The sequence below is a fragment of the Globicephala melas genome, chromosome 3 (genome assembly GCF_963455315.2).
Source record: "Globicephala melas chromosome 3, mGloMel1.2, whole genome shotgun sequence".
Classification (NCBI taxonomy): domain Eukaryota; kingdom Metazoa; phylum Chordata; class Mammalia; order Artiodactyla; family Delphinidae; genus Globicephala; species Globicephala melas.
In genome coordinates, this window is record NC_083316.1 from 114,410,378 (window position 1) to 114,431,172 (window position 20,795).

At 44.7% G+C, this 20,795-nt stretch overlaps 1 protein-coding gene across 5 annotated transcripts in view; it reads right to left on the reverse strand.

Moving 5' to 3' along the window:
* Nucleotides 1–20,795, reverse strand: part of KLHL3 (kelch like family member 3) — a 110,049-nt gene that overhangs the window by 39,572 nt on the left and 49,682 nt on the right. For all 5 annotated transcript variants that reach the window (XM_060296248.1, XM_060296249.1, XM_030869540.2 and 2 more), the window contains one exon: nt 7,092–7,201. In XM_060296248.1, coding sequence (XP_060152231.1) covers nt 7,092–7,201 — 110 coding nt within the window. The remainder of the gene's footprint in view (nt 1–7,091; nt 7,202–20,795) is intronic.

Sequence of the window (20,795 nt, forward strand, 5' to 3'; positions counted from 1 at the left end):
CCCTGCACTGTGGTTACCCACACTTCCTTCCACTTCCCTTTACTGGACTGTAACTCTTGCAGGGTGAGAAGTATACCAGCTCTGTCTCTGCACTTCCTGCCGCTGAGCACAATGCCAGGTGACTGGTTGAGAAAGCTTTCATGAAGAATGAACTGCAAGGCCTTGAGTAGGTAGGATTTACTGATCACGCCCTTCCCTGTGAACCAGCTTAGTCTTTGCTATAAAAGCTGCAAAGCAGGCTGAGTCTAATGACGTTGATATTTAACCTTATCTTTATTTTTGGCTTGACTTGTCTAACTGGTTCCACTCAGTTGCACTGTTTACCTACTCAGCTGTGAAAGCCACAGCACTCGGCAGCAACGGTGACCTTCTCAGCAGTTAGAGAAGGCCGCATATTTTTTTCATTTAGACGTCATGCTTGGAAAATAAGCAAATAAACTTCCAACTAGCCTATGTGCCTAAAATCGCTCCCAACGGCCCCTGCCATCAAAGGACTGGCCAAGGCAAAGGGGCAACAGGTAGCAGCAGCAGCAGTTCATGTCCATGCTGTGTCAGGCCCTGAGCCACACTCCCCAGAGACACTGTAACCATGGACTCTCCTGACGGCCACTGAGTAGACACTCCTGCCCCTTATTGACTGACTCATCCAAGTCCAGAGGCAGAAAGCAGCAGGGCTGGGCCCACACAAGCCCATCTCCAGGGCTCAGGCTCTTACCCGTTATTCTCAGCAGCTACCCAGCTGGCAAACCTCAGCCAACAGGCCACATGCACCTGTTTTTGTAAATAAAATTTCCCTGGAACACAGCCACACTCACTCATGACAAATCATCTATGGCTGCTTTCACACTTCAACAGCAGAGCTGAACTGAGACTCTGTGGCCCACAAAAGCCTAAAATATTTACTGTCTAGCCCTTTAAAGGAAAACTGTGTCAACCCCTGGTCTGTAAAATCTAAGCAGAGACCCTGTGGCCTCAATCATGAGACAGGGTGATGTCTACTCAGATGACAATACTTTTCATGGGCCCCAGGATGAAATAATTGGCTGCCCACACGGCACGCTTAGGGTTTCACCTTTAGACCAAGAAATAGCATCATTTCCTCACCGCTTCATGTTCCAGAACCAATTTCTTGAGTGCTACGAGGTTGCTATGTGGAAAGGAGATGGAGGAAATTGGATTTCATCGTCCTCGGGTCACACCTCCAACATAAGCACAAGCCTTGGCCAGAAAATACCAGATGAACCTGATCCTTCTACCCCACCCCCTAAGTCACTGAGACAGCCAAGCCAGATGTTCCCGCACACTGAGTAAAGGGGGGAGCCCACTGGCAAGGGGAAAGGTCCAACAGCTCACGGGATCCCAACCAGGGATTCAACCCGGGCCATGGCAGTGAAAGCCCAGAGTCCTAACCACTAGGCCACCAGGGAACTCCCAACAAGCTCTTGAACAGTAATGAGTAAGGGTCTCCCCATCGGGGTGGGGGTTCATTAATAAAGACCAGGGGCCTGGGTGGCAGATACAGTCACCTTCAAATCACAGAGCTGTCTATTGTCAATAAGCCTTAGTCTCCTCCTCTCCAAATGGCCTTGAGAGCCGTTGTATGCATTAGAAATGATATGCAAAACAGTATGCTGGGTAAAAGAAGTCAGGCACAAAAGCATGCACACACCAGGATTCCATTTATACAGAGTTCAAAAACTGGCAAAACTGATCTACTGAGAAGTCAGAATAGTAGCTTGGCGTCTCGGGATGGGGGGCAGTGACTGGGAGGAAAGGCCTGGAGCTCTGTTCCTTGATCTGGGTGCTGGCTTTGTGGGTGTTGCACTTTGTACAAAGTTGAACCGTGCACTTTGCATTTGCTCATGTCTCTGAGCTTACTCCAAGCTCACTTACTCCGAGCTTTTTTTCAACGATGTGTGAAATAGTCACAGTGAGCAGCCAAGATAGATTTTTGGTCCTAGCGTGGTGGTACTCCCGCCCGTCATAGGCACTTACTGAACTGTGCTCTCCAAAGGAGAGCAGTAAGAAGGGTAACACTGACTCAGGGGCCCAGGCCACATCATTGTCTGCAGGCTGAGGATTTGGCAACTCGAATGCTGACCTCAGAGTGTGGCAGGGCTGCCAACAGCTCGGCCTAAGCACGGGATGTACTTCTTTGGGCGCTGGATGATGCCTCAGCAGCAAGCACTGAAGCCCAGCCTACCGGCTGAGGAGCTCCTGCCCACACCCCAGACCGACCACCGGTGCTGGCGGGAGAGGCTAGGCATTCAGACAGGAGAGCCTGCAACACTAATGATCCCAGGAGACAAGGTCCAATCCCTTCCAGGAGATAAAATATCAGAATTTGTCCCCTGATGAGAGTTTTAGGAGATAAAAGTACATAAAAATGTGATCATGCAGAGAGAAACTAACCTGTTCTTCTCATTATAACACATACTTGGCACTAATTTAATTTTTTGAAGAAACTCAACCAATTCCTTCCTGACCTGTATCTAACATGTGGCCATTTCCCCGTTAGTTCTTACTCTGAGAAGCCTCAATAGTGTTTCATAAGAAGGCATGGAATTCTTGAGAAGTAGAAAGATATTTACCACCTAGGAAAGCAAAGATTCCGAAAAGTCCAATAACCAGCAACTCGGTGGCAAAACTGCAGGAGAACGTAGGAGTCATATCTCTTCTCCTTGCAGTGTGTTTGTCCTGGAAGGTTGCTTATCCTGCCCCTGGGTCAATGAGGCTGCCCATGGTGACAGCTGAACTTCGTGTCTCAAAGCGTATGCAAAAAACAGGCTTTCTGCTCACAGGGTTAGCTCTAACCCTGCGACACCTCCCATAGGAAAGAATCGGGTGCCTGGGAGGGGCTTGCTTCTCTGTGTTTTCCCTCTCACTGGGCAGGGGTAAGCAGGGGAGAGGGGAGGAAAGTCCTAACCAAAGAACTAGTGATTTTGTGATTCCTACCACATCCACTTGTCCTCTCTCAAACAACAGGAATTTTAAAACAAAAACCACACGGAGGAAAAACAGGAGAGAAAATGGCAAAGATCCATGCCTCCCTCCGACCTCTAGTTCCCACATTTCTCCTTATTCTCTGGAAAAATATTAAAATTATCCCCATAATATCAGCTGGCTCAGGGCAGAGCCCAGCCCCAGTCTGCCTCTTCACTCCCTCGGGGAACGTCTGCTGAGCACCTCCTAGTGCCTCCCAGGGCTCTGTGTCAGGACTGTGCGTGACACAGAGATGGCTAAGGTACCCTCACAGCCCTCAAGGAGCTTGAGCGTAGTGAAGGGGATGAGTCGTGGGCAAAAGCAAGTGCTCTTGGTGGAAGAACAGCACCTGAGCCCTCAGAGAGGCCCAGATGGTGCTGGGGGTGCTGGCGACCCAGAGACAGCTACCACCTCAGCTCCTGCCTGGCACAGAGCCGCAGGTCACACCAACCACCCAGACCAATATGGGACCCGGGAAGAGCTTCCCCTTGAGAAAGGCCCCAGTCAATGGTTACATGTATCACCTCATTTCATCCTCAGAAGAGCTCTATAAGATAGATACTACACTATCATTACCCGCCTTCACAGATGAGAAAACTGAGACTTAGATTCTTTTATTCATTCCTTCAACAAATATTTTTTGGTATCTACCATGGACCTGACACCACTCTAGAAGCAACCATAAGATAGTCAAAATTCCTGACTATACATGGTGTATACATTCTGGTAGGAGATGAATAACTGGCCCAAGATCACTCAGCTTGTTAAAGTAGTGGAGCCAGGATTGAATTCAGTTATTCTGGCCGCAGAACCCATACTTTCAAACTTCCAACAAGCAAGCTGCCTGGGCCCAGCCACAGACACTTAAAGTCATCATTAATAGTAAGATACTACATTTCCTCTATTTTAAGATGCATAGTTTTAAGATGCATCTGAAACCTGGCTGCATTTTATAATATACATTGAAAGAAACCTGTGGGCTGCTGGTAGAGAAGTAAGTCATAATATAACTGATACTGTGGTTCAAGTGTAAATTTCGCTGAACACAGGTCATTTGACTGCCGACGCAACTGAATTTTCTGCAAATGTTAACATTAAATCAGTTGGATTTTAACTTAAATGAAGATTCCCTGATACTACTTCAAATACACTCAAAAATTTTCACTATATCGCAAGAAAAAGCTATTATGCATGCAAGCGATTATGCCTATCACACGCAATGTAATTAAAGGGAGTAGAAATCACCAAACCTCTTGGAACAGATCACAGAATTTTCAAAGCCTTAAGGGCTAGCGTTCAAATGACAAACATCTAATTGTCAAAAGCTTCCAGCTATTTAACTTCCAGCAATATGTGAGCAATTAAGGGGAAAAAAAATATATGGGTTTTGCCAAAGAGAAAATGCAGGCCAAACCCTACTATTCATTAATAAGACTCAAAATTACATAGCTAACCTTAAACATACCAAAGGGTTCAAGATCATGAGTAATATACTTTCTGAAAGCATCACATAACTCTGAATTACACATAACTTCTGAGAACCAAATATGATACACAACATCAATAATGTGAAAAATACCTACACTCCAAACTGATTCTACAGAAAGAGGAACCCATATGTAAGCATATGAATAAATGAAAGTCACTATAGACAAGTTTTAAGAGTGTACATCTATTGTCATGTTTCTTTGTTTCTGGAAAGATGCAATTAACACCATGCTTTGTTTCACCATTACCAATGGCAAATCAATACAATTACCATTATCACTGGTACCTCCAAAGAGAGAACTGTGATCATTACAATGATAGCTGCCATTTATTGAGCACCTATCAAACACCGTATTTGATTTTTTTTCACCCATTATCTCTAATCCTCGTGACAACTCTATAAGGGAGGCACTCTTAGTATTTCAGTTTTACATGTAAGTAAATTATGGTTCAAAGAAACCAGTGACTTCTCAAGGTCATACGGTCAGTAAGCTGAGTGTGGAACCAGTCCTGCCCAAGTCCAAAACCCAAGTGGTTTCCAGGGCACTATACTGCCCCTCCCTACTAACAACCCACCTCCACCTCTGTCCTGGCATAGCACGCATAGATAAGCCCTCACCTAAAACTTACTATGATCTCAGAGAAGGATGGGCCAGGATGAATTTAAGATCGAAGGGTCTCCCTCTCAATCCAACACCCTAAGTTGATTCAAATCCTGCTACTTATGTGCCTGCTTCCATTTTCTCAAACTACACTTGAGGACATGATCAAGCAGACCCTAAACTGGCCAACAGCCCAACATTCACAGAGCCAAATGACTGGTTCATTCCGTCAAATTGTGCCAATTTGGTAGCACAGTGCAGAGAAGAAAGTACACAAGCTTAGCAAGAAGCGAGGAAAGCCTGTCCATTTCTGAGGCTGGGGCAGGAAGGGGCCTGTGGCCTGGCCAGAAGCATCCTTTCCCCTGGAGGTGCTGTTTCACATCAGCTAATGGAAGCAGAGACCTCCCTAAGCCTACGGGAGAGTCCAGCTTGTGCCAGTCACCTTCTGGGGATCCCCCTGAAGTCTCAGGATAGCCCATCGTTCCAACTGACAACTGCTTTTCTTCTTGATCAGACTTTTGCAGGACAACAGGCAGGGGCTTGTGAATTTCACACCCATTCTCTGGACATGTACCTTTGGATGCAGTTCTCATCTCCAACATAAAATCCTTCTCAAGGGCTTTTCCTTGAATATTCCCTCAGGAAAGGGCCTCAAGCTTGGATGCTGAGATTGGACTAGGACAATTCAAGAAACATTTATTGAGTATCTCTGAGGCTGCAGAGGTGAGTAAGGTGTGGTCCCTACCATCAGGGAACTCACAAGTGAGTGGAGGAGGTAAGACCAGCTCAGAACTAACTACAATATAAAGCAGAACAAGGTTAAGTGTTATCCCAGAGGCAAAAGGGATTAATTCCAGATGCACAGTCAATAATCAATTCAGCTAACACTGACTAGGCACCCACTAGGCAGCAGGTACTGTACTAGGCATTTTATATACCTTATCCCATTCAATCCCCACAACCACCCTGTGGAACATGTTCTATTACTACCCACACTTTACAAAATGAGGAAGTAGATGGAGAAGCAAAATATCTTGCCCAAGGTCACATAACTGATTTGTAAATACTAGAGATGAGATTTGGACCCCAGTGGCCAACATGGAAGCGTATGTTATTTCCAGTATAGTAGACTGAATCTCCTGGAGTAAAGAAATTCTTCCTGGTAGAAGAAAAATCTGAACTGTTTGGGAATTCAACCAGGTGAAGAGGGAAGTAGAGAATATTCCTAGCATAGGGTCAGAGATGAGGAAGGCTGGGAAGTAGGATAGATCAGCAGTCACAGATCAGCTACAGCAGGGGCAGAAGTCAAGCTTCTAGCACAGAGGAAGAGGTGTGTGGTCAGTGAGTCAGGGGACTGGGGTCAGGAGATCTGGGTTCTAGTCCTGGCTTGGCCACCGAAAAACTGTGTGTGACCTTCAGCAGTTTCTATCCCCTCTCTGGGGCTCGGTTTCCTCATCAGTAAAAATTCCAATTCCCTATCGGAGTAGATGTTCCCCAAAGGTATGCTCTGGCTTAAATGCTCAGTGATACTCACAAGAGGCTGTGTGGGACTATGGTTAAGACCAGATGACATGCAAACCAGCTGAGTGACCTTGAACAAGCTAATTAAATCCTCTGAGTCTGTTTCCTCATCTGTAATGTGAGGACAACAGTGATGCCTGCTTCACCTCACAGGCTGAGGTGAAAGCTGAGTGAACTGAAGAACATCAAGCACTTAGCACAGGGCTTGGCAAACTATAAACGCTTAAGAAAGGGAGGCAAAAAAAAGAAAAGGGAGGCAGCTTTGTTGCCATCATCATCATCATCACCATTACTCCTTCTTTAAAGGGTCCATAAAGTGAATGTAGCAGTCGTGGGCCAGAAAGCCTTTTTTTTTTAAAAAAAAAAAAAAAAAAAAGGGACAAAAAAATAAGATCTTTTTTTTTATTTGAAAAAGAGAAAAGGTCTCATTGAACCACAAGTCCTTCCCATGACCACCTCACGAGAGGACTCCTGGTTCAAAGAAGGGCCATGTCATACCTTCTCTTCTGAAGAAACGGTCAGCTTGTCACTGGATATCAAGCTGCACACCTGGTCCAGACTTAGGCTAAGAAATTCTTCCCCCAGCATCACCTCTGGAAAGTGCTGCTCTGTTCCAAAGAAAGCAGAAGTTCAGAAAACAAAGTTATAACACACTCCTGCCCTTCCATGAACCAAGGCCATGACAATCTGTGGGATTCAGAGCAGAGTCCTGGGAGCTCTGGGGGAGGCAGGAGGCAGAGAGAAAGGCAGACATCCTGGCTGGAGGGAAACCAGCCTCTTAATTCAGCAGCAAAGGCATCCCCCTGCGTGACCCTCTGTCCTGAACATCATCACAGAGGAAAACGGGGCAGAGAGATGCGAGGTTATATTTTTTCCATGCTCCATGAGATTAATAATGGTGCTGCAGAGAAGCCTCACAGGGGCCTGCCTACTTAATCGAGCTCATTTCCCCTCAAGGCACAGGCTGGCAGAGTTGCAGACGGTGCCACCTGCAGCTCAGCCAAACAAAAGTGGGTCAGAACTGCTGTGTGGCTCAAAGTCTCTGGGGGTTCTGGTAGGAAGTCAACATTAGAAGGCTGGCAGAAGGGTTCATCCCATCTTGCCCAAGTCAAGCCTGCTATAGTGAGAATCTGGTTCACAAGGAGGCTCAACTAAGCTTTTGTCCAGGTGTGGCACCAACATGGCTGGCACCACCACCACTGGGAACAGTCCACAGCGGCTGAGCCTATAGTGGCTATAAGATGGAGGGGAGTTCGGGGACAACTAGAACAAGATAAAACTCACAGGCCCGAGGACCACACAAGGGAAATGCCAAGGACAATTCCTACCCTGACATTCGCCCAGGCCGCCATCCTGCTACTACAGAGGCATTTGCCAGTGAAAGAGCATGCACTTCAGAAAGAAGGACCTAGATTCAAGTCCTGGCTTTGTCATTTATGAGTTGTGTCTTTGAGCCAATGGCATCTCTTCCCTGGGTCTCAGTATCCCCATCTGTACAATGGAGGTAAAAACCACGTCTCACTCCCTCCCATGCTCTGATGAGAGAGGAATTGAGAACGTGTTTTGCAAGTTCCTTCCAAGTGAACCAGCCCAAGGGCTGACAGTTCCTGGTGTAGCAGACTCTGGAGGTCACAGCGTCCTTTGTCATTTGCCCCATACCTTGCTCCTTCCTCGGTTCTCACAATCCTGCACCATCGCCCCAGGAGCATCTGTGCTCCTTGCCCTCCAGGCCCCTCCCCTTCCTTCTGTGGTGGTCCCGCTCTGCCCTGAGAGCTTCTTGGATAATTCCAGAAGCTCCCCAACCCCCACTTGGCCTGGCTGGCTCCTGGAGTGAGATTCTGAGTCCCTCCATGCCTGGGAGGCTGCTGAAACATCAACTCTGCTGCAGCTGCACAATGAAAAGGAAAATCAGAGCATGCCAATCACACTCATCAACTTCTTAAAAACCAAACAAATGAAGAACTTAAGGTTTAAATAATTTTCTTGCAAAAATCATTTTTAACTTTTTATGTTGTAAGAATTTCAGATCCAAAGAATTCCCGTATGCCTTTCATCCAGATTCCCTAAATGTTAATACTTTACTCTCAATGACTGAGTTATAAATAATCTTTTCCATCTTTCACTGGACAAAGAGGGCTCCCCACTTTCTCCCCACCAGCCTAATGATATAACTGAAGCCACTATTAAAGCTCACCCGTCCTGAGGCTCAGGGATGCTTGTACAAGACAAGACAAATTTAAAAGTCAGATCTTTTACAAACGGAAGCAGCTGTCAAAACGTAAGAAGCTGGTCTTACTTCTCTATATGTCAACAGAATAAAGCCTTTAGTTAAAGCATAGATTTTAAGTATGACATTCAAAACACCTCCCTAACTATGGGAATATTTAAGACTAGATAGTTATTTTTAAAGTGTCCATTACTAAAGATTTTAAAATAAAAGCAAGTAAACAATCTTCTTTGGACAATGGGAATTCATTCTTGGCCTGGAGGCTTGGAAAGTAACAGGATTCTCCCTATACACTCTTTCTAGCCCAAGAAGTCTTTGGACCAGAGTCTCCCAATGTGTTGGCAACACCCAAGAAACAGCAGAGAGAAAACTGACAAAGTATAAGGCAGGGAGGCTCTGTGGACCAGCCTCGGCTGAGCTCAGCAGGTGAATCAGGCAAACCAGTGCCTACATCCCTGTGGCCCAGAGCCATACCTGGTCTTCCCACCTTTATCTTTGGTTGACTGAAAAACCTAACATTTGGAGGAGTGAAAAGAACAGGAGGAGGTGAGAAAGTAAAATTCTGAGCTGTAAGGAATTCTTCCTCAGAGCTCAGAAAGCCAAAAGTAGATGAGCTTGGGTTTTGAAAAGGAAGAAAATAGAAGTGCAGTGATGTGTACCCTAGGTGACTTGGTGAACAAACCAGAAGTCCTCAAAGATAAACCAAGGCAGGAAGTAGTCAGCCCCCCACACCTCCCCATCTCTCACACTCTGGGGCATTGCAGGATGTGAATCTGGGTCCCTTCTCTCTGAAGTCAGCTGCTTATTTGCCCATCAGGAACCTCCCACTGAAAACCTTCAGAAATCCTCCCAGGAAGGAGCATCTGGTGGGGAGGAGGCAACAAGGGAGGTATTGGGCAGGAGCTTCTCACCCAGGGCTGGCACCCCGAGATCCAGGAGATTTGCGAGGCATGAACAGGGGGACACAAAGAAGGGGCCCAGACAAAAACTCCTTCCCTTCCCCCTTTGGTCTGAGGACACAGGGCCCAGAGTCTGGGGACCAGAGCCCCCTTTCTGTTAGCAACACTCAAGACACAACAGGACAGAAAAAACAGGAACAGGATGCTCTGGCTAACTCAGTTTCCTGGGAGACAGGAGCTCCCCAGAAGACTTTGTACTCAAGTCAGCGCTCTTCCCAGCCTCTTCCTGGAAAGAACCCACTATGCTACCAGAAGATACCGCCCTGAGAATCAGCTTCTACCTTTAACACTTGTTTGTTTGGAGCTTTTTTAAAATTTGTTTTGCTTTGCTGTGAATGTGTTAAGGGAGAATGTAGTGACAAACTGTGGCTAACAATCAGAAGACCTGGGTTCAAGTCCCAGCTCCACCTCTTACAGTCACTTCTTTCCAGGCTTTGGCTTCCTGAATCATGAAATGGGGTGGTAATGCCTGACCTCAGTCTCCAGGTTGTTTTGAAGTTCAAAAATGATACTATGTATTAGCCCATTTTGAGATCTATAAGAAACTCTTTAGAAATGAAGGAGGAATATTATGCGCCCATGTTCCTGAGTCACGAAGTCCAGTTCTGTGGGCAGGACTGCTTTCCAACAGAGAAGCGTTTCTGCAGCATCAGAGTCATCCTTTGAGACTGCAGGTCCTGCAGGCAAGGCTGTGGACCTCAAAGGTCTTAAGAGACCCACTTTATTCCACTGAGTTCCACAAACTTTCTAGTGATATAAGTTACTCAATTTCTTCAGATGAGAATACTGAAGGCTTCAGTATTCTCATCTATTAAATAGAGAGAATAATAGCACCTATCTCATAGAGGTGTTATGGGCATTAGATAAGCAAATATATGTAACTCACATTTCCTGAGACCATTGTAAGTGCTCAATAACTGTTCATACATGTGCCAAATACAGTGTTTCTTCAAAAATGAAGAAAGCAGAGCCGATGCCTACAAGGAGGCCACTGGCTTACAAAAGGGTAAAACAAGGCACCAGCAACTTCAACCCAAAGTCCACAGGGCCGTGACTGGGAGAGGCACTCCAAGTTAAATAAAAGCAGGCAAATTCAGAGCATGACTAGAGAACAGCAATAGCTCAGTCTAGCTAGAGGGTAGGCTGTGTCTTCATTCATCCAACAAATATGTATAGAGCATCCTGTGCCAGGCTCCCAGAGATGCAGGAGAGACAGGCAAGGCTCAATCTTGGGGGATGGGTGAAATATGCAGGGGTGTAGTATCTTTCAACCATGGGCTAGCCCCTTGAAGGGGGACTCTCCAAAATAAACTCTAACTTTTCTTGTCTTTTTGCTTTTTTTTCCTTTAGGGAGGAGTATAAACAGGAAAAAAAAAAAAGTCAATTAATTAACCATTCTGACTGAGAGTCCCAATTAACCAGGCTTCACTACAAGTAGCAAACACTGTTTAGGATCCAAGTTTTGGAATGGAAATAGTGAGTTAAGTTATTAGGTATTTAATTTTTCTCTTCATTTGACTAAGTTTTTGCTTATGGAATATAAAGGGAAAACATGATTTAAGAGATTATAATAATAACAAAAAATCATAACATTAAGAGAAAATGCAGAATACAAATTTATAGATACTGTTTGGTCACAAATATGTAAGTCTAGAATTTCAGGATTAAAAGATAGCTCTTTATTTCCCCTCTGTACTCAAATAAAAAGTATTATTATAAATATTTTAAAAATCCAAGTTTTGGAAACACTGCTTTGGGAAAGATCTCCAGGGTTCTCCCTACTTGCTGCAAATAATAATAAAGCCTTCCTTCTCCAAAAAAAAAAAACAATCCAAGTTTTGATTAATGAAACATTAATGGATCTGTTCCTGTCCATTTGGATGAGAAATTTTGGAGAAGGGGAGGGGCACCAGACAACTGCAAATCCTTTCCCTGGCAAGCAACACACGCATATCTTCCCAATGTTGAAAGGAAGAGGAAATTGGGTGGCACATTCCTAGGAAAGGGGGCATATTTGGGTCTTTTCAAGGAAGCAGGCCTGGAGAAAGTTAATGGCTTTTCCTAAAAACAGCTAACACTGTACTAGGTATTTTACATATATTATGTCACTTATATCTTCCAAAAGCCCAGCTGAAGTGAATATCAATATCTCCATTTTACAGATGGAGAAATGGAGGCTTGGAAAGCCTAAGTTATGAGCTTAGTATCATACGGCAGTAAAGTGGTAGAGCCAGGTTTTGAAATTAAGGCTATCTGAATATAATAACAACATTCTGATAAGTATTATAGTCCTCAAGATAATAAAAACTTGTCCTGAGCAGGCCATTTTGGTAAAATTCAATATAGACATCAGAGCACCCTAAGAATCCCTCTTAGGGATACTGCAGAGAGAGAAAGAAACAGGAATCTAAAGATATTTCTTTAAAAAATATCTTAGTAGTAGTGTTCTAAACATTTTGGCATCAGACCTGGATTCAAATCTCAGACCCAACCCTTGGATTGAAATCTTTCTCTAATCCACCTGTCTTCCAGGCTAGATGCCGTGATATTCTTCTGTGTTCCCAAAGCCACCCAAATAGGAAATTAAAATGTTCATACTGCTAGTCAACCTGTCTTACCACCTGAGGTCTTCCTCTCATACTGGGACTATGAGTCCCATGAGGGCAGGGTCTGTCTCATTTGAGTCTGTCTGTGTGAATGTGAATCCTCAGTGTCCAGGACAATGTCTGCAGATGTTGAGCTCTGCAATTACTGCGCTTCCTTGTCCATTCTTCAGGACTGCCTAGGGCTCAGGCAACCTCTCAAGCAAGTCCCAAGTCCATTTCTCCCTCTTGATGGGATGAAATAAACCTAAGCCTTTGATCAGGTTCAACTAAGCTACAAGCCCAGACAATAACCCATCTATGACTTCTTTGACCTGCAGAGACGAAATGAACCCAGTTATTCCAGGGCCAGTGGCCCCAGCATAAAAGGTATGAGTGCCTCTGAATGGAACCACTGATCATGCCCCCAGGAATGAATGGCTGACACAGGTGGACACACAAACAGAATCAAAACATTTTAACAGGGTAAAAAAAGAAAACAGCTGATTTAAATTTCTCTCTCCATTATCCTATTTTGGGAGGGCAAAGGTAAGCTTTCTTGAATCAATATTTGGCTTTCAAGGCCCACAGTTTCCTTGCTCCAGGGAGAAGGCTCAGCTCCCACAGAGAAGTAACACAGATCTACCTTGACCTCTTCCTACAAGGGGTCACGACCACCAGCCCTCAGACTCTAAATTTCACTGACTCCACTCTCCCAGGGATGGTGGGATACAAGCTCTCTTTCCACGTCGACCTAATTCCAGAAGTATATATGTTGTACCTCCCCTTTCTCTCTATCACACACACACAGAGCAAAGGGCTATATCAAAACTACCCAGTTATCAGTGCTACTGATTCAACAACAAAGTTCCCTGTTCTCCAGAGTATGGAAGGAACAGGGAAGTTTCCTAAAATCCCAACAAGTAGAACAACTAACAACAGAAAATACCTGCGTCTGCACTAATACTTCACTTGCCACCTTCAAGGTAGAAGCAGAGGTAGGAGTGAGGCAACCGCCATGGACAGAGAGGCTGAACTGGCCTGGGAAGATGTGAAAATAAACAGTGGGCTCAGAGCACAGGCCCTGGAGACAGCCTCATTATGAATCTTGGCATTGCCACTCACAAACTATGTGATCTGGAGCAAGTTACTAAACTTCTCTGGGGTTTCCATTTCTTCATCTATAAGTTGGGAAAGTAATAACTACTTCTGATAGTTATGTGGCCTCTTATAGTGATGAAGTGTGTAGCACCATGCCTGGCACCTTGCAAGTGTTCAGAAATGGTAGAAACTCCCACCATGATCATCACCACCATTATTCCTTTATGATGCCAAGTTGGAAGCAGCAATTTCACAAGATGACCCTCAGTGAGTCAGAGGTTCGTGTGTTTTAAAATGCTTTGTCAAAGTTTTTTGCTGCCCTTAGTTTAATTACTTCATTCCATGGTCTCAAATGACTCCATCAATCGAAAAAAAAGGCCATTTCTCTCCACAAACACGTGAAATTCGATGGCTTTTCCATCCCATGGCTGGAGGGTTTCAGCTCAGCTTTGGCAGACTGATGTGAACAAAATGTCCAAAGAATTTTAATTGCCATTTCATTAACAGGGTCCCATTAATATCCCTCCCAACCAGCTCTGCTGATGGTCCAGTGCATGGCCATCCAATTACCAAACAACAAAGTCCCCATAAACCTGGGCCCAAGCCTCTGAAGTTAAATATTAAGCAGTCCCTGGAAACAATAACAGTGAGATATAAGAAGTCGCAGGATACAAAATTAATACACAGAAATCTCCTGCATTCTTATACACTAACAACAAAAGATCAGAAAGACAAATTAAGGAAACAATTCCATTTACCACTGCAACAAAAAGACTAAAATACCTAGGAATAAACCTACCTAGGGAGACAAAAGACCTGTATGCAGAAAACTATAAGATACTGATGAAAGAAATCAGAGATGACACAAACAGATGGTGAGATATGCCATGTTCTTGGATTGGAAGAATCAATACTGTGAAAATGACTATACCACCCAAAGCAATTTACAGATTCAAATGCAATCCCTATCAAATTACCAATGGCATTTTTCACAGAACTAGAACAAAAAATTTTACAATTTGTATGGAAACACAGAAGACTCCGAATAGCCAAAGCAATCTTGAGAAAGGAAAACAGAGCTGGAAGAATCAGGCTCCCTGACTTCAGACTATACTACAAAGCTACAGTAATCAAGACAATATGGTACTGGCACAAAAACAAAAATATAGATCAATGGAACAGGATAGAAAGTCCAGAGATAAACCCACACACATATGGTCGCCTAATTTATGACAAAGGAGGCCAGAATATACAATGGAGCAAAGACAGCCTCTTCAATAAGTGGTGCTGGGAAAACTGAACAGCTACATGTAAAAGAATGAAATTAGAACACTCCCTAACACCACACACAAAAATAAACTCAAAATGGATTAAAGACCTAAATGGAAGGCCAGACACTATAAAACTCTTAGAGGAAAACACAGGCAGAACACTCTTTGACATAAATTGCAGCAAGATCTTTTTTGACCCACCTCCTAGACTAATGAGAATAAAAACAAACAAATGGGAGCTAATTAAACTTAAAAGCTTTTGCACAGCAAATTAAAAGCATAAACTTAAAAGCATAAACAAGATGAAAAGACAACCTTCAGAATGGGAGAAAATATTTGCAAACGAAGCAAGTGACAAAGGATTAATCTCCAAAAATACACAAACAGCTTATGCAGTTCAATATCAAAAAAACAAGCAACCCAATCAAAAAATGGGCATAAGATCCAAATAGACATTTCTCCAAAGAAGACATACAGATGGCCAAGAGGCACATGAAAAGATGCTCAACATCACTAATTATTAGAGAAATGCAAATCAAAACTATAATGAGGGGCTTCCCTGATGGTGCAGTGGTTGAGAGTCCCCCGCCGATGCAGGGGACACGGGTTCGTGCCCCGGTCTGGGAGGATCCCACATGCCGGGGAGCGGCTGGGCCCATGAGCCATGGCCGCTGAGCCTGCGCGTCTGGAGCCTGTGCTCCACAACGGGAGAGGCCACAACAGTGAGAGGCCCACGTACCGCACAAAAAAAAAAAGCTACAATGAGATATCACCTCACACTGGTCAGAATGGCCATCATCACAAAATCTACAAACAATAAATGCTAGAGAGGGTGTGGAGAAAAAGGAACCTTCTTTCACTGTTGGTGGGAATGTAAATTGATACAGCCATTGTGGCAAACAGTATGGAGCTTCCTTAGAAAGCTAAAAATAGAATTATCATACGACCCAGCAATCCCACAACTGGGCATATACCCAGAGAAAAACATAATTCAAAAAGATACATGCACCCCAGTGTTCATTGCAGTACTATTTATAATAGCCAGGACATGGAAACAACCTAAATGTCCATCGACAGATGTGGTACATATATATACAATGGAATATCACACAGCCATAAAAAGGAACGAAATTGGGTCATTTGTAGAGACATGGATGGACCTAGAGACTGTCATACAGAGTGAAGTCAGTCAGAAAGAGAAGAACAAATATCGTATATTAATGCATACTTGGAATCTGAAAAATTGGTATAGATAATCTTAGTTACAAAGCAGAAATAGAGACACAGATGTAGAGAACAAACATATGGATACCAAGGGGGAGGGGGTGGGATGAATTGGGAGATTGGAATTGACATATATACACTATTGATACTATGTATAAAATAGATAACTAATGAGAACCTGCTGTATAGCACAGGGACCTCTACTCAATGCTCTGTGGTGACCTAAGTGGGAAGGAAGTCCAAAAAAGAGGGGATATGTGTATACATATAGCTGATTCACTTTGCTGTACAGTAGAAACTAACACAACACTGTAAAGCAACTATACTCTCATAAAAAATTTTTTAAAAAGAAAAAGAAACAGGCTGTGTAAAACACTAGGGTCCTTTTCCCAGTTACCCAGGAGAACTATGATACCATCAGCTGGGGGCAAGGGTCTGAGCAGTCAGCTTCTAACTATGGGACTCACCCTCCCCCAGCCCAGAATAATATATATCACAGCAAAAATCTGGGGGCATAACCCTGAAGGGGAAACTGGACCCAGAGGAAGCAGAAGGGACTGCCACAGCAGGAAGAAAAAGGCCCATTCCAAACAGGAAATCAAATAGGGTGGAAAGAGGTCATGCTCCAGCCTGGCAGAGGCATGCTGTGTCCACCTTCGCCAGGGGTATGAAGACTTATCAGAAGGCCATCGTCGACCTTAAAAGTAGGTCCTCTTTTAGACAGCAATTTGGCAGTATCTTTTTTTAATGCTCACTCTCTTTCAGCTACTTTATGCTGCTAAGATGGTACCCTACAGGTACAAGCTCACTATTACTTACAAAGCAGCAAGTTTACTCCAAAATATTACATAAAGTAATTCTTGCTAAAGCATTAGCAAGTAAAAGAAAAAAACTGGTAACATTAATGTTCATCAAGAGAGGACTACTTAAATAAATTGTAGTTCATTACAGTTCATCCCTATGATGCAGTAGACAACAAGAGTAAGATGTAGCCATACACAAGGGTCTGCCAAGAACTCCAAGATATTGTACTAAGTAAAAAAAAAATTTTTTTATGTATAATGAGTACAGAAGGCTTCTATTTGTGTAAGTTAAAAAGCGTAATATATACATATTTTGTAGGGATACCCAAGAGAGTGCCCTGCTCCCTTAAGAGGGCCTGGGAGAAGATCAGCTGAGCATTTTATACCTTGTGTCCTGTTTGAAACTTTTATCACGGGTACAAGTTGCTTTTATTGAATACATTCTCTAAAGTTTTAAAATAATGGTATAGAAATATGTCTGCTGACACGGAAAGTTGTTCAGAGTATACTGCTAAGATTTTTTTTAGGCTGGAAAACATACACGTGGAATGAAAAAGACTGGGAAAGCTATATACCAGGGCGCTGCCCGTGACTCCCACTGGGTAGGATTGTGGCGCTTTTCCTGCCCTTTCTGCCTGTCGGCTGCTTCTGTAATAATCACAGGTGGTTTTGTATTAAGATAGCAATAACAATAGCAATAATAACAAAAAGAAAGCTCATCTTAGAGAAGGAAGAGGAATGGAATTGAGGCACAGCTTGGGGCTATGGACAGGTGAAGGCAGAGGCCAGCTGGCCAGAGACTAGGGAAGAAGGGGAGGCAGGACATACCCAGCTGTGTATCTGCATACAGAGAAACCACAATCAGAAGCTCTGGAAATAGTCCTCCTCCCCCAAAGTGCAAGCAGTCTGCAGCAGGGGCAGTGGTGGTGACCGAGGAGTCCCATCTCTCCACCAGGTCCCAGCTCTGAGGCTCTCTTACTACAGATGGCGTGAGTGGCAGGGAGGCTCCAGAGCACGGCCCTGGGTGGCACCTACTTCTGCAGGGGGCTCACCTCCCTGTCCCCCTGACCCCGAAACCATCCTGGAAACAAGGCAGGATGAACTACCCCCATCAGAGAGAGAAGAAAACAGGCCTAGGGCCACTCAGCTCCAAAGTGTTGGCTGGTGTGACCCCTGGTTCTGATCTGGAGGGTCTCCTCGTAGTCTGTGGGCTAAAATACCTCCTAACTCGAGGCATCGGGCCAGGGAAGCCTGTGACCGCAGGGGCTGACGCTGCCCCTTGTGTGCGACTCTGGCCGGATCCACACCCCCACAGTTAAAAGGGGACGAGGTGGCTGCTCTGTCTCAGCAGGCAGCAATGGCAGAGCCGCCAGGTTCCATCTCAAGTCAATCGGTGCAAGATCAAAGACACAAAGCAGGTCCACAGCAGTGGGTGGGTGCAAGGCAGTGAGCACAGATAATCATTTTTTATTTCCTTCTCTAAGCACTTCACCGTGTGAAGTCTTACCTTCACACTGCTTCTTCTGTCTCCTCATCACGGTCTCATCAATCTCTGCGTTACCACACTACCTTAAAAATATGACTTTTATTTTCCCTGCTGCGCACAGCTGACAGCTGCAAAGAAAACTATCCAGGAGCTGGTCCCAGGCTCCACAGAAGGCCTGAACGACAGGCAGAAGGCTCTCAGCCCTAAGTCACGCTGACCGAGACAGGGAAAGGAGGAGGACTCATGCGTGCAGTGAGGGGGCTGCCTCCACGTGCTCCTGGGAGGCAGCCTCCCAAGGGGGAGGAGAAGATATCCACGTCTCACTTCTCCACCCCAAGATGACTAAACACCCCACATCTAGCAGAGACAGCTGGCCGTCTGTCTACACTACTTGGTTGTTGGGATTTGGTAATTGCATGGCACAGACTTCAAGGCTCACACTTCCGATGGAAAATGCCAGCTCTAGCCACCAACACTCCACAGTTACTGATTCACGGAGCCACCCTACGTCCAAACTGGGCCTGGAAGCCACAGAATGTAGCAGTTAAAAACTTGGCTCTGGAGTAAACACTGTCTGGGTTTGAATCCTGTCTGTCTCTTCCAAATGACCTCAACAAATTACTTCACCCCTCTGTGCCTTAGTTTCCTCAGCTGTTGTATGCATTAAATGCACATAAAATGCTTAGCCTAGGATGTGACCCAAAGTAGAGCTCAGTAAATGCTAGCTAAAAGTAATTCACCAGGACACTGCCTACACACACCCACAGTGCTGCAGAACCCAATCACCACACCCAGATCAGGACCTAGGAGCACCAAGACCACGATATGTTCCCAACTGCATCCTCCCCACTCTCCCACAGGTGAGTCTCACCATCAGACAGTGAAAAGGGCAAAGGGAGAAAACACAGATTTTGAAAGTAGGGGAGAGCCAAGCCAGAAGAACCTGGGAGCCTTTGTTAAAGGTGGGGTTCAGTACACGGCCCAAACCTCAGACGACCTTGTAAGCCAACTACAAAAGGATGCGATACCTGCTGTGTGCATGCAAGCACGTGCACTCTATAGAAGGAGAGGGCTGGGGAGGGGAGACCAGGAAGAGACACAGAGACCTTCTGGCGTCTAAGCACTGTCCCTTTGCCACTGCACCAGCAGATGTCCACAAGCTGACCTGGGCCTTGGCCAAGCTCTCAGATCCTGCTGAAGCAAAGTCTGAACACATTCCTCAAGAAAGTGGCTGGACTAGAGAGGGCTGGACTAGCGACGGCTCCCTGAGAACAGAAAGGAAGTGGGGTACAACACTGGGAAAGGCAGACACAGGAGGGACAGCAGAGAAACAGGAGAGTCAAGGATTAGGGCCAGGAAGAGTGAGAGGAATTCAGAATTGGGGTGACTGGGGAACGTCCTTCACAAAAATCATCATCACTGACATCATCCTAACAACTGGTCCCATTTGTGTCCTCAGAAACAGACCTCAGGAAGAAATGAGAGTCTGTGTAGGCTCCTGGGGTCTGGGGCTTGATGAGAGCAAAAAAGGATGCTGAAAAACAGAAGAAATGCTTGTTGACTTGTGGATCAAGGGGCTAACACAGCACAGGGAGCTGGCAGGTGGGCAGCCAGCAGGTCCTCAGTTAACTTCCAGACATTAGCTGGACATGAGACACAGAACAGACAGCAGCTATGCTGGCGTTTGTTTGGGCAGGGGGAAGAATGAGAGGCTCTACTGCAAGGGAAGGAGGTGGCCATGACTGAATCTATTGATTCATATGACCAGATCCGTTTCCTAGGTCACTCATGACCTTCGTCCTCAAGTTGAAATAAATACCAATGAAGACTTCTTTCCAGCTAAACATGGTGGGCTGAACATTCATGTTCATCACTACTCCCTCTGAAAACCCCATTAAAATAGCAAGATGACAAGCTCTAGCAGGGAGAATGTCTCCAAGAAAAATAAAATGGACTCAACAGATTATCTGATATACTGAGAAGACTGTTCAGTGTATCTGTCTTACAAGAGTTAGCAGTTGTAGCAGTCACTGTGTAAAAGAAAAAGCATTTTATTAACTGCCTTACTGAATAAAAAGTTTTCCGATAAAAAACTAATTATAACTTATCTCAGCTGTAGAAATGATGTTAGAAGAATAAAGAGAGGGGAACAGTGTATGTATATGAGGGGGACGTCTATGAAAGCACAATTATTCTCCTGTGAGAAGTCAACAGATAACATCTAAAACTAGTAAGTCCAAAAATAGTGGTACAAACGTTTTATTTAGGTAAATAGAGGTAAATATCAGACAAAGCAGCTTTTAGCTAAATCAGCACATGTATTTTAATTCTTTTAGAAATTGCAAGTGAGTGGTTCTAGAGAGCAAGACTTCATGTGGAAAAGCAGAGCAGGAGACTCTTATCATTATAAGCCTTGCAATAGTATTTGACTTTTCCAAATCGTGGTCATAGAACACATTGGTCAAAATAGAAATTTTCCTAAATGACAAAGATTTATTTCAAGACCTAGGCCAAATTACTCTTCCCCCACGAAGTCTTCTCAGATCTCC